General features: G+C 51.6%; 1 protein-coding gene across 1 annotated transcript in view; it reads right to left on the reverse strand.

The window, feature by feature from the left end:
- Nucleotides 1-2,278: 2,278 nt before the first annotated feature.
- Nucleotides 2,279-14,417, reverse strand: part of CXCL14 (C-X-C motif chemokine ligand 14) — a 49,431-nt gene continuing 37,292 nt past the window's right edge. Inside the window, exon 4 of the mRNA XM_078875595.1 lies at nucleotides 2,279-2,303. Coding sequence (XP_078731721.1) covers nucleotides 2,279-2,303 — 25 coding nt within the window. The remainder of the gene's footprint in view (nucleotides 2,304-14,417) is intronic.

A 14,417-nucleotide genomic window follows, 5' to 3' on the forward strand; every position in this document is an offset into this window, starting at 1 on the left:
AATTCTTAGAAGATGGGCTCTATAGCCATTGCAGTCTTCGCTGTTTAATCTCCTTGGTGATGTTTCCAGGTTTTGTGTCCTCAAGTACAATTCATGATTGTACATTTTGTTTGCGCCCCGAATCTGGGATCGGGTGACTCTCCAGAGCAGAGAATCGGCAATTTTTAAAAAAAGAAGAGACACTTTTTTGTGTTTTGTGTTTGACCAAAATAGTTCGAGAGCCGCATCGCACGCACAGCTGATTGTACACAAACACAGCCGTTGGTATACACACAGATGACAAACACATTCTGACTTAAATAAACAAAATATGTGATGGAATAAACTGCGTCTGTTTAGTTTTTTGTCTCCCGTAGTTATTCTTTAACAACACAGTTTTACTGTTGTACACGTTGTTACCACGACATTCCCTGCCACATTTCATCAATTATGTTTACGATCAATCATGTTTAAGATTTACTTTTTTTTTTTAAATGGCTGCCTGCATGGGGGCAGCCAAAGAGTCGCAAGGGAGAAGCCACTCCGACAGTCATTGGAGCCTGGGAGGAAAAGTGTTCAGCATCCACCACTTGTTGAATAAAGGAAGATTATGTTACCACCCTTACACATCAACCTGGGTCTGATGAAGAACCTTGTCAAAGCCATGGACAAAACACAAGCAGCTTTCAAGTACCTCCGTGGAAAATGTCCAAGGTTAAGTGAAGCTAAGATGAAGGAAGGTGTCTTTGTTGGTCCTCAAATTCGTGAACTTCTTCGAGATGATGCATTTTACAGTGCACTGCATGGCAGGGAAAAGACGGCATGGAAAGTCTTCCAGTTAAGTCTCAACACATTTTCTCGGAAACAACAAAGCAGACAACTACAGGGAGTTGGTGTAAAACCTCAAGGCATCTCATCTCGATTTATCCCACCAAACTGCAGAGCAGCGAGCGACGAGCATGGCGAGCGATGTCACCAGGACATTGCGACAATGGGGAAACGCTATCAGGGCAAATGGAGTTCATCAATGCTTGCAGACTATTGCTGGACAGTGACACGAGATGCTCCATGTAATGAATACAAGAGACAAGCCAAGAAGCGCCGAGTAGACACTGAATAAAGACTAAACTATGTACTTATATATATATACATAATCGTTTGTTGCCTTTTGTTTCATAATACATTTTATTTATATAACCCTTTTGCTGATTTTAAAGTGTTACATGAACAGGACAGGTGACATGTTATCATGTAAAGCAACCATAAACACGTGAAAAGGTTTACAATTTATGCGTAAAACACTATCTACACAATATACAAGACGTAAAATGTAAAAACATAAATATCCTGTGAGCAGTAGCCAATCAATTGTTTTAATTGTCATATTTGAATTCAGCACATCAAAATCCATAATAAACAACATATTTCATTTGTGAAGCAGACGACGTCTAAACAATTGCAGACGAGTGAATTCTATTATGTGTGGCCAGGTCGCTTCTGAAAAAGAGCTATATAGCTCAGTGGGCCTTACTTGGTAAAATAATAAGTGTCGTAGTTTAGTGCCGGGGGGTTTTTGTCTTATCTGCGTGTCAGTGTGTTTGTGCATCTATGTGTGTGTCTTTTTTCTGCTTTTATGTGTCAGTGTGTGCGTGCGTATCGGCGTGCGCTCATCGATGTGTGTGACAGTGTGTGTGTGTATAATTAGTTTCACTTAATCGCCACAAACAAACCCCGGCAGTATTGATGCGCAGAGGAAATCGTTCCTCTGTTTAAATGACGTTTTGAGCGTTCAGTGTGCAAGCCAATTGATGCGGCCGGGCTAAGGCTCTGCGCGCACAACACTCGGCCGATGCGATTCTTAAATAATGCAGCAAATATGAATAATGAATAGACCACACAGACAGTTTTAAAATATATACTGCATACAAAGCAATACAATGTGTTTACATTACGTGTGCATATAAAAAAAAACACAAAGAACGAATTTGTGGAGGGGACAACGAAGGCCGGGGTAAGGGAAGTGTAAAAGGCGATTGTTAGCGACTTCCAGCAACGCAAATAAAACACCCCTACAGACATAATGGTTCGACCCAACGCCAAGCGAGCGAACGTCGGTGCTCAACACGGGACTCGGGACACCTTGCGGAGTTGTGGTCCGTTCCATTGTCATGGAGGGTACATTTTTTTCAACTCTCCGGTCGTGTGCCTCGGCGTATCTCTTCTCTACCGACAGCGAGGGGCCGAGCGAGCCCCGAGCCGTCGTTCATCCATGAGCACCCGCCCCAGCCGGCTGGCTCGCTCACTGGTAGTACATCTTGTGTGTCCTGCGGGCACAAAGGTGAGCAGAGCACGCAGTGAAGGAAGAGTCGCACGGAATGGCAGCAGGCTTGTCCCTGTGTTTTAAAGCAAAAGTCGGGGGTGCGTCTTACAATCCGGTGATAAGATTGGTTATCTAGCAGTGGCCGATATCATGCCTGGCTCACGCGATTGATACGATCGGTTATCGAGCAGTGGCCAATATAAAAGCTCGGTCCACACGATTGACACGATCGTCCCTGCACAGATTCGATTCAACTGTCCCATCGCTCCCGCGGCGAATAGTGGCTCTGCCACTCCGTGGTCAAGTCTCGACCACCCATCGTGACGACGCGTTCTGCTCGACCGCGCTCTTTCCCTGCGAGTGCACGGAAGTTTTCAAGCGTATCGCCATGAAAGCATTTCACACGCGAAACCACGACCGCTGAACGCATCCTGGGTTGGGCGGGGAGGTACAAAGTTTCCGCGCAAGAGCGCTATTCACGATAGGCGCCGCGCCAATCCCGCATTATCGCCAGCTGTCGGCCACACACAAATGCGCAGTCCTCGAGTTTCTCGGGCAGGGAGGTGAATTGTTTGTGCCGGCAGTGAAGACCGCGCACGGCGCGGAGGGACGGACGACGGACGACGTCCAGCGTCGATGCGCACCACCGAGGGCACGTGGCGCGAAATTGCCACCACCGGTTCAGGGCTGTGAACGGGAGGTGGGACACCGATGTCTCGATGCTCCATTCGATTTGAAACTTTTGTTGGGCCCGATGGGCACATCCACTGCGTCACAAACCGGTCCGACTCCCCCTAACCTCCCGAGACAGACTACCTGCTCGTTACGAGCCGAGGCATTGCGAGCGCGACCTTTACGATCGCACGAGCACGGAGACGCCCAGGAAAGCGTTTACCCGCCGTAGAGCAAAAACAAATAAACAAACGCACAACAACAACAAACGACATTCGCCACTAAGTGGCGGTGACATCACCACGGCCCTTGTGTGCCAGGCTATGTGCACGTTCAGGCGACGTGAATTATCGAACGACCGCTGGCAGGAGGTCATGAGGCAGACCCAGATGCCACGGGTCGACCGAAGAGATGACTTGCCAATGCACCACCTGTGCCCCCTACTGTGTCAAACATACAAACACATACGCACGGCTGGTGGGTACTGACGACGCGACCGCCTGGAGAGGCAGCGATCGTACAAGAGACCGGTGACTGAACTGGTTGCCAAATGACGCAACGGGTTCCTTCGTTGTTTCGTGCGACGGAGTAATCGTCCCAACGTGATGCGTCTCGTTTGGCAATCCGCTCAGTGGCTTCCTAAGATGCCGAGTGTAGGATTGAATCGCCTCGCGCAACAGACCTCAGTGGGCGGGTTGATTGTGGTACACGCTCCGCGGTCTGGAAGCCTGCGGCCACAGTCACACCCTGGGGGGTCAGGTCCCTCGTGATCTCATGCAACGTGGGCAGCAGCGTCTCCCCGCAGAGTTACGGACGGGTGGCCGCGCGAGGCTTGGAGCACGGCGAGAGTAGAGACGCAGGGGGTCAGTGGCGTAGTGACGACATTATCAGTGGCGTAGTGATGACATTATCAGTGGCGTAGTGATGACATTATCAGTGGCGTGGTGACGACATTATCAGTGGCGTAGTGACGACATTATCAGTGGCGTGGTGACCATGTGGTGCCACGGCCGTGGAGCAACTCTGCCAGTGCCGCGACTCCCCCTGGCCCCACGCCGAGCACACACACGGAGCACCCAACATGCAGCGCACACACGCAGCACACACACCGAGCACCCAACATGCAGCGCACACACGGAGTGTCCTGTTGGGGCATCGCCTGGTGCAACGGGTTTTCATCGAAAGGGTCCCTAGGAGGAAAGTCCCATGGTTTCCCGGTGCCAGGAAATTGGCCGACCCTCGCAGGACAAGTCACATTGCGGTGCCCCTAAATTGGCTTAAAATTGTATGGGCGCAGAAAGAAAAGGTTCACTGGGCCAACCACAATAAGTTATTCACGACATTGGGGGAAGAACTGAGGGTGGAACATTAAGCAAGAAGAGCATGAGGTCAGGAGAATCGCAGCGCCACTGCCGCCCCCATACCGAATACACACTCGCAGGGTGTGTTCGCCAGCCAGACGCTCTTCCAGACAACGGGCAATGAGAGACACGGTAACATGAGGACGGCGCAGGTAAGCGCACAATTGGCTGCGCGGTATGACGTCACCCTGGGCCTTTGAAGATAGAATAGGCCAGGCAGGAAAAGATGCAAGTGCAAGAACGATCACAGGTAAGCGCACGATTGGCCGCGCGGTACGACGTCACCCTGGGCCTTTGAAGTTAAGGGAATAAACAGAGTAGCCGGGGCCATTTTCGGACTCTGGGCCGCCAAGGCCCACTCCCTGCCGTCCTGCCTCCTCGCGCCGCTCGCAGCATCCGTGTGATGCCAGCGAGTGCTGCTACGAGGCAGTGATAGGTAAAGTTTTCTCTCGTCCTTCTCCCTCCGAAGGACGAGCTTAGAGGTACGTGGTAGGACGTGTGAGTGACTGGGCACTTAGGCAGCGTTAGGCTAGGCTCTTCTCGTGAAATATTCCGCCAGCGAGTGTGTATATGTGCCGCGAATAAAAGTTAGCACAGAGCATCGGTGTGGTGTCTGTCATTCCTGTGTGGAGCGGCTGTGTGGGCGGATGTGCGGCGAGAGTGAGGGCGGAGCCGCAGCACGAGCGCGCATTGAGATAATCGCTCGCAGGTGCAGGCGCTAGCGTGCCGCTGTCCACCGCGTTAGCGCGAGTGGCGGTGTGCGCGGGAGAGTGAACGCGGAGCCGCAGCGTGCGCGCGCGCGCGTGCGTTAGAAGATAATCGCCCGCAGGTGCGAGCGCGGCCCTGCGTTAGCGTTGGCTGTGGTGTACACGGGTGAGTGTGGTTTAACTCCATGCAGCGGTGAGCCAGCAGTGTAGCGATGTCCCTCAGAGAGGGCGCTGGCACGGGGGGGCCGATCACCCGGTCGGCGGGGGCCCGGCGGGAGCCGATCAATGCGGTGGAGGAGGGAGTGTAAGGGGCGGACGTCACGCCCCACCTGCCCAGCGAGGGCGGTGGGGTGGACGGCGGCCTCCACAACCACAGTATCAGTGGCGTAGTAGCTACATCATCACCTCAGGGGGTGTGGAAATCGATCAGGTGGGGCCCCCCAGTATTTAAGTATCTCACACGGTCCCAATGACGTCGTTACGTTCATGGTGTTGGATATTTAACGCTGTAGGGGTGCTCCGTCTTCGCAACTACAGCTCCTTAGTACCTCTTTGCAATGTTATGTTAATTAATTAAATGAAAATAAAACGTGGAACGTAAATGAAAGCATTTTCATAACAAATATAAACCGCGTTTTAAATAAGCGTTTTGTTCTTTTACACTGTTGTTGAAAACATCTCATGGTGGCTGTCAAAGGGGGCCCCAACTCGTAGCGAGAGCCGCCAGGCGGGGCCAAGGCACCCCCTGCCCGCCAACGCTCTTTAGGCAGCACAGCTGCTGCTGCGGCTGCTTCCAGTGCGGCCTCGTTTCGCGCTCCTCTTCAGATTCTCAGACAGTGACGAAGCCACTCGGTTTGTTTGTATTAGGGGTTTTTTCTTCCATTGGCTGAAACGAGACGGCTGAGACTACGAGCCGGATCAGTGAGGCTGCCAATGCACTGCACATTTCACCCCGCTCGCTCCACTCATCTCACTCCACTCCTCATCTCATTCCACTCACATTCCTCATCTCATTCCACTCATCTCACTCCACTTCTTATCTCACTACACTCATCTCACTCCACTCCTTATCTCACTCCACTCACCTCACCCCGTTTCTCATCTCACTCCACTCATCTCACTCCACTCATCTCACTCCACTCATCTCACTCCACTCATCTCACTCCACTCATCTCACTCCACTCATCTCACTCCACTCATCTCACTCCACTCATCTCACTCCACTCATCTCACTCCACTCATCTCACTCCACTCATCTCACTCCACTCATCTCACTCCACTCATCTCACTCCACTCATCTCACTCCACTCATCTCACTCCACTCATCTCACTCCACTCATCTCACTCCACTCATCTCACTCCACTCCTCATATTATTCCACTCATCGCGCTCAACTCATCTCCATGCATTGCAAATTGGGTTCTTAAGTGGAGAGAGAGTTGATGGTCTCAGGTATCAACCCGGTCGACAGTGAGTGCACATGCAATGTTGCATCACCAAGCCGCGAGGATGAATGCCTAAACAGCCAGACTCGTTAGGAAGTCAGATGGCTTTGGGTGGGCCGGCGACGCAGTGGTTAGCACACTGCACTACACAAACACGAGTTTGATTCCTGCACATGACCAATATCAACATTGGGCCTTATCTTAACCGGTTCCGGGTCCCCTCATTCACCAATCCACACTGACTGGCACGGGAGACAGAGCAGAGCCTCACCATTCTGGCGAATTGCCCGATGATGCTGGATGCAATTACCAGCGAAACGTCGTACTCAAAAATTGTAAATGTTGTGGTTTCACACTTCAACACACCGGTGGGTTAAAGCAGTGAACTATTTGTCTTTTGTCAACGTGACACTTTTTTACTGATTGGCCGTGTCAGGTGGTGGAGGGTTACGACACATTTATAAATAACGCGATCTAAACCCAAAAACGTTGATTATGAATAATATTAGTCGCGAAAGCCTACGTGTTAAACTGCCATGGTGAGGTATGGTCCAACTCTCCATATGACCGACACCGCATTAGGATAGGAGGGGGGGAGGGTAAAGGTTTCATCCAGCAGTGGATTATAAAGGGATGGCAGAGCACACGAGAGTGTGAATTAGAGAGTGTGATTTGGATGAGAGACGGTTATTGAAGTGAGGGGGGAAGGAAAGATCTCAGTGGCATTTTCATCATCATCACCATCATCTCCTCCATCCTCTTTGGTTCTTTCGGTAAAGTCACGTAGGTAGAAAAATAAAATAAAACCAAAAATAACATCACGACGTTTCGATCGCAACACAAGCGGTCGTCTTCAGGTGGAAAAAACAATCCAGCAGTAGAACTGCTGAACCAGCGAGAGAGCAGTAACAACAAGTTTATATATGCGGCGATGGGCAAGCAAGCGGGGTCTCAGCTGGAATGGAATTCCATCCCCGGACACAAGCACGTCAGTTGTGTTAATGGGGGAGATTAGGGAGAGAGAGATTAGGGAGATGGATTCGCATGAAATGAGCTTCTGTCGCTGCGTAAGAGTATCATCCCCGCATAAGCGTACAACAGCAGTGTTCATGAGAGATTAGCACTATGTTGATGGGAGAAATTAGGCAGGGAGATTAGGGGGATTAGTAAGTTAATGTCATGTCTATGTGTAACACAAGCTGCGGCGCTGTCAACTGCGCTGTGAGGCAAGTGCGTCCACGCAAGAGAACCACCGCAACGGTGATTGCGCCAGTGAGACACAAAGCCCATCACACAGCCAGAACCATCGATACATCGAGGCTAAGGGAGCAGAGATGGCCATGTTAGTGAGACCCCAGCCCGTTAATGCAGAGGCACCTAACAGGGCAATGCAACTCAGAGAGTCGGAGACAACAGCCAAACGTCAGGGAAGAATGGAAGCACCACAGCAAGTTACGACTTTGCTTGGTTAATAACGTCCTTCCAATGATTGCTCAGCTTATTCCCATCTTCTTGGTTAAAATTTTCTGTTTATATATCTGGATGGCTTCATGGACAAATCTTTGATGGTAGCCCGAAGGTTTGCATAGTAACTTGGTCTCGGAAAAAACAATATTGTGCGAGCCCACTGCGTTATAACAATGATCAGCCACTGCAGAGGTATTGGTTCTGCCGTGTTTCAAATCTGCCTTGTGTTCGCGAACACAGTCCGAGACATGTCGTTTCGTTTCCCCAATGTAACTACTGCCGCAGCCACAACTTAGTTTGTAGACACTAGGGTATTGCATGTCAGGAATGAAATCCTTCACAAAAGGGATCAAATCACGGATTTTGTGTACTGTATTGAATCGGACCTAGATCTTGTATTTCTTTAAGATTTTGGAAATCTTTTTGGTAGCACCTGCTATGTATGGCAAGGTGATGGTTTTGATTGGTTCCTCAGATGGTTGTCTCCCCATGGCTGGGGAGACAGCTTTGCAGATTGTGCGGTCTGAGTATCCATTCATCTTGAGGGCTTGGTGTACGTGCTCAAGTTCACTGGCTAGGTGGCGCTGGTCGGAAATGCAGCGGGTCCTATGGTGTAGTGTTTTGATAAGGGAGTTCTTTTGGGCCGAATGGTGGTGGAAGTCAGGCTTTAGATAGGCATCCGTGTGGGTGGCTTTCCTGTAAACAGTGTCCCAACGAGCCATCAGGCCTCTTCTCGATCAAAACATCCAGGAATGGTAGCTTTCCATCATTTTCCACTTCCATGGTGAATTTGATGGATGGGTTTATGGAATTGATGTGGTTGAAAAACTGGTTCAGTGCTGGCTGGCCATGTGGCCAGATGATGAAAGTGTCATCTACGTATCTCTTCCACAGGAAAGGACGTAGGGTGGATGTCAGGATGGCATTTGTTTCAAATTTATCTGATAAGGGAAAACCCCATAGGGGTACCTTCATTTTGTTTGTAGAATGTACCATTCCAGATGAAGTGTTGATAAGGCAGTGACTCACCAAAGTTGGTACATCAGGATGCAGTCCCTGTTGGACCAAGACTTCAATGGTTGCTATGGTGTCAGGTACCTTGGTGAACAGAGAGACTACATCGAAGCTGACAAGCAAATCATCTGGAGTGAAATGTCCTTGGTTAGAGAAACCAAGTGAGCTGAATTAAGTACTGCTGAGGTGGTCTTGCCCGTGAATGGAAGCAGGATCTCAGACAGAAATCGGGCCAGTTTGTAGGTAGGCGAGTTGAAGGTAGAAACGATAGGACGGAGTGGAGTACCTTCTTTATGGATTTTTTGGAAGATCATAAAATCTGGGTGGTCTAGCAGCCGAAGGTTTAAGAAAGAGCTGCTTGGTCGATTCGATTATAGAAGTCGAATTTTCCACCTGAGGATGACCGCTTATGTTGCGATTGAAACGTCGTGATATATTATTTTTTGTTCTATTTAATTTTTCTACCTACGTGACTTTACCAAAAGAACCAAAGAGTTCCTGCAGTCACGAAAGCTTCAAATCAAGATCTCCTCTATCGTCCAGGGCCGTTCCCGAGCACGACTGGAGAAGTCACTTGAGGACGAATCATCAGCCTCTGGACGCCACTCTCGATGGGACGGCTAAAGTAATAAATAAATAACCGGCGACAGAGGACAAAAAGTGTAATGGTCCTGCACGTTCACCACATGGCATCTTCAACGCCGCACAGCATCTTCAACTCCACATGCCATCTTCACCACCACACGGTGCGACCCACCCGGCAAACCGACGAAAGCCAAACATCCATTAAGAGCAAAGTGGAAGCGATGTGGGCGATAGAAGGAGGATCTGGTCAAACCACGGGGGCGGCGGGGGTGGGTTGGTAGATTTGGAGATGAAGGCGGCCGTGAAAGTCACACATGGCGAGATCCTAACTGCGCGAGTGCTTCTTTGGCGGTTGAAATGAAAAAAAAACGTGTGGCGGCTTCAACTTGTCGCTGGAGCAATGTGAGCGTCATTAGGACCACGTGCCGCGGAGGCCATAAAACAATAAAACACAAAACCATCGCGAAAATGTTGGCAGCAGCAGCGGCGGTGGCGGTGCGATGTGCTTTGAGCATCGTGCAGTAAATCACAAGACGTCGTCTCCCACTCCCCAGGCACGCCAAGAAAAGACTCGATTGGATTGAGCGTCTGTTTTCATACTCTTGCTGGGGCGGGGTGGGGGGCAGTGGTAGTGTAGTGGTTAGCGCGCTGCGCTATGAACCCCGGCGACCCGTTTTCGATTCCCGCAACTTGGCCAACGCCGGTGACGATTATATCTGAACCGGTCGTGAGCCTCACCTAGATCGACTCAGCCTCAAGTGAGTACTTGGTGCGGTGTGTAAACATCACCACTCGGGAGACAAAGGTAGCCCGGGGTGGTGATGGCCACCCCACCGCCTCAAACGCCGTGCCGACCTTAGTCAGTGCTCGCTCACACTATGTGCGACAACAGCGTGAAACCGAATCCAGGGCGTGGGAAACTTTACACTCGGCTTCGTGTTTTGTGAACAGATGCCAATCAGAAAACTTGGGGACAGTTATCTGCCTATTCTCCTATGCACCTCCCCCCCACCCACCTACCTATCCATCTAGCCAACCACCTACCTAGCGACCTACGCACTCACCTATCCTCCCACGTACGTACCCACCTACCCATCTATCTATCTATCTACTTACCCAACTATCCACCAATCCACCAACCAAGGTAACACCTACCTATCCATTTGCCTACCCACCTATTCGTTAATTTAAAACTGCTTTTTGTCTCTTAGATTGTTGTCCTTTCCCGAACCTCCGATTAGCAAGGTTGGCTACATACTGTATCAAAGAACTTCAGCATACATATATCCACATATATAGCTATCTATCTAACTATAGAACATACCTTACCAACCACCCACCTATCCACTTACCTATCCACGTATTTGCCTACCTACCAACCCACCTAACTACACATCTGCCTACCCACCAATACTCCCACCTACCCACACGAAGATCAAACAATCAATTGATCTTTATTTTACGTGTCAATATCGCCCTCAATTATGAGGAATCGGTGTGCACGTTACCGCAGAAAACGAGCGGTGCCGGAGGCATAGAGCAGCAAACGAGGCGAACGCCGACTGAGCGAATGAAATTGCAGTCCTGCGTGCAGAAGTGCAACCATTGCGCAACGAATCGCATGAACGAAATACATAGAAAAAGAAAACAAATAATAACTAAAGAAACACATTAAAAATTACATTTTAAATTTTATGGGAAGACAAGTCTGAATAGGTGCGTCTTACACAGACAATTGAACTGGGAGACCCTGGGCACGTTTCGAATGTCTGATTTTTGGGGCTGCATTCGAGAAAGCTTCGGGTGAACAATCCCTGGGGTGGGCAAGTGTCGCCTTTCCAGTGGATCGAAGGAGTGTGCAGAATGTGCCTGAGGATTAGAGGGAGATGCGGTTGTGCAGGTAGCTAAAGGAGCCATGCGGTGCTTCGTTAGGTGAGAAGAGCGGCAACCTTGAGTTGGATGACCGGTGCCAAAGGGGCATTGAGAGGCTGCGCTGTAGAGCCCAGCATCTGCTCAGCCACGAGACCGTTTGGAACGGAGTAGAGGGAGCATCTACCGCACGACAATGGAGATCTGTGAGCATGTTGGATGTCACGTGTGGACATGGTTGAGAACGTCTTGATGGCCTCGCTGCCATGCTGCTCGACAAAGCAACTGGCAGCTGCACCTCGTCGTCATCATACGATGCACAGTGTTGATTCTTGCTACGGTCAGCGGCGCTTACAGTGGGACACCCTGAGATGCACCAGAACGTCACAAACGGATGCTTTCTCTCTCTGCGGTTTTGCAGGTAGAAAGGGGCCATGCCATGCAACAACTGCTCCGTGGCAAACACGGCACACGAGGGTTGGGTGGTCAACACCACGCTGGGCCACCTTTCTCTCCCTACTGCTGATGTAGTTACACACCGCAGCGTGTCCTCGTGTACCCCGCACTAACCCCTCGTGGCAACAGAGAAACCCAACACCGGAGTCTCTCCTCCTCCTCCACCTTCAAAGAGCCTCGCAAGGCGGCAGGTCATCTCGATGCCGCCGTCCACGAGGCCCCACCGAGGCCGTTCACGCAGAGCGCAGTGACCGCGGGCGAGGAGGCAACCGCACAGTGGAACTCGGGGCGACGGGCCATGGCAAGAGGGAGACATTGGACAGCCCCCCCCCCCGCTCCATTTCTCACACCGCAAGGGCCCCCTACCCAACCACACCGTGCCACTGCACAGGCGCTCACGCGGCCTGGCTCGATATGGGGGGGGGGGGGGGGGTGCTGCCGGGGTCGTCAGTTGCTGCGTTTCCACTACCGCTGGGTAAGCGAGCTCGGCAGGCCCCAATAAATGACCCCTGGGACATTCCTGCCCAGCTCATATTTTGTCAACTCCCCCACACCACTCTAAGCTGCACGGGTAGCTTACCCACCGACTCGCTCATCCATCGATCCACATGCCCACTTGCCTACCCATCTATCCACCAAGGTACCTAGCTATCCATCAGCTTAAGAGTGGGGGGAAAATCCAGATAATCCCAACCCTACCCCCGAACCCAACCCCTAACTCTTGAACCCAACCCCTAAACCCTGAACCCAACTCCGAACGCCTGAACCCAACCACTGAACGCAACCCAAATGTTCGGTAGTTTGGAACAAATATCTGTTCCTCCGGGAGAACAGATACTTCCGTGGGAACCACCAAGGGTTGACACCGGGCGGAGTCAGGGTTGCCACGTGGATGGGAGCCCGCCGAACCGGCACGCTCCCCCGCTGGCCGTGAGACCTCAGCGAGGGTTCGCCGGAGGCCACCGTGAACCCAGAAGACCAGTGCTGGGATCGGGCCAGACTGCGATCACGCTCCGCGGACAACAAAGACAACCCCCCCCCGTCACTCCGTGTTGCCAACACGGGGCTGTTGGGGCAAATGTTTGTGGTTAGGAAGTGGCAAAAAACTGTTAAGGCCAGCACGGCGCACGAATGGGGGGGTGGGTGGCCAGCATCACCCCTTTCTCAGCCACCTTTGTCTCCCGAGTCCACTTAGGGAAGGCCATGATCATTTCACAAATTCGTTGCTGGGTGTTGGCTCTGGGCTGGACTCGAACTCGGGGTCGCCGGGTTCTCAACGCAGTGTGCTAACCGTTGCGCCACCGCTCCCCACACGCACAGCCGATAAATCAGCCGCTCGTAAATCGCGTGGTGACACGGCGCAGTGAGGGGGTGAGCCGCGGCGCGTGTGCATTCACACAAAAATGCACTCACACACAGAGCCAAAGATCTCCCGTGCAGCCTTAACAGACTGGAGGGGCAAGTGCTGTTAGCGAGCACCCACGGCACAGCACACGAAGGGATGGGTGGCCAGCACCACGCCCGGCCGCCTTTGTCTCCATCGTGACGATGGTTTGAGGCCCCAGACTTGTTCAGATAATCGTCACGGGTGTTGACCTTGAGCAGGAATAGAACTCGGATCGCCGGGTTCGTAGCGCAGCGGCGCGCTAACCACTACACTACCGCCCCGAGTTACACGCGCGCACTCCCACTCACACACGCGAGCACACAACAGCAACCTCCGTTCGCCACTAAGTAGCGGCAACGTCAACCACGGCGCTTGTGCCAAGCTAGGTGCACCTTGAGGCCACGTGAAGTGTCGAAGGCTCGCTGCTGATAGGAGACCACGGAACAAGACCCAGGTACCACGAGTTGACCGACTGAGATGACTGGCAGATGCACCACCTGTGCTGCCCACTGTGCCACCTCGCTGCGTTTTAGCCGTCCGGCACTCCGCCCATTATTGTGAGCGTCACTCCTCCACCCTCCGTTGTTGCTAGAGGGCGACTACCTGCAACTGTCTAGGGGGATCCTTCCCGAACCTCCCATACAGAAGCAACACTCCATCCCATACAGATGCAACACTCCATCCCATACAGATGCAACACTCCATCCCATACAGTTGCAACACTCCATCCCCATACAGATGCAACACTCCACCCCCATACAGAAGCAACACTCCATCCCATACAGAAGCAACACTCAATCCCATACAGATGCAACGCTCCATCCCATACAGATGCAACGCTTCATCCCATACAGATGCAACACTCCATCCTATACAGATTCAACACTCCATCCCATACAGAAGCAACACTCAATCCCATACAGATGCAACGCTCCATCCCATACAGATGCAACGCTCCATCCCATACAGAATCAACACTCCACCCCCATACAGATGCAACACTCCATCCCATACAGAAGCAACACTCCACCCCCATACAGATGCAACACTCCATCCCATACAGATGCAACGCTCCATCCCATACAGATGCAACACTCCATCCCATACAGAATCAACACTCCACCCCCATACAGATGCAACACTCCATCCCATACA

The sequence above is a fragment of the Lampetra fluviatilis genome, chromosome 41 (genome assembly GCF_964198595.1).
Source record: "Lampetra fluviatilis chromosome 41, kcLamFluv1.1, whole genome shotgun sequence".
NCBI lineage: Eukaryota > Metazoa > Chordata > Hyperoartia > Petromyzontiformes > Petromyzontidae > Lampetra > Lampetra fluviatilis.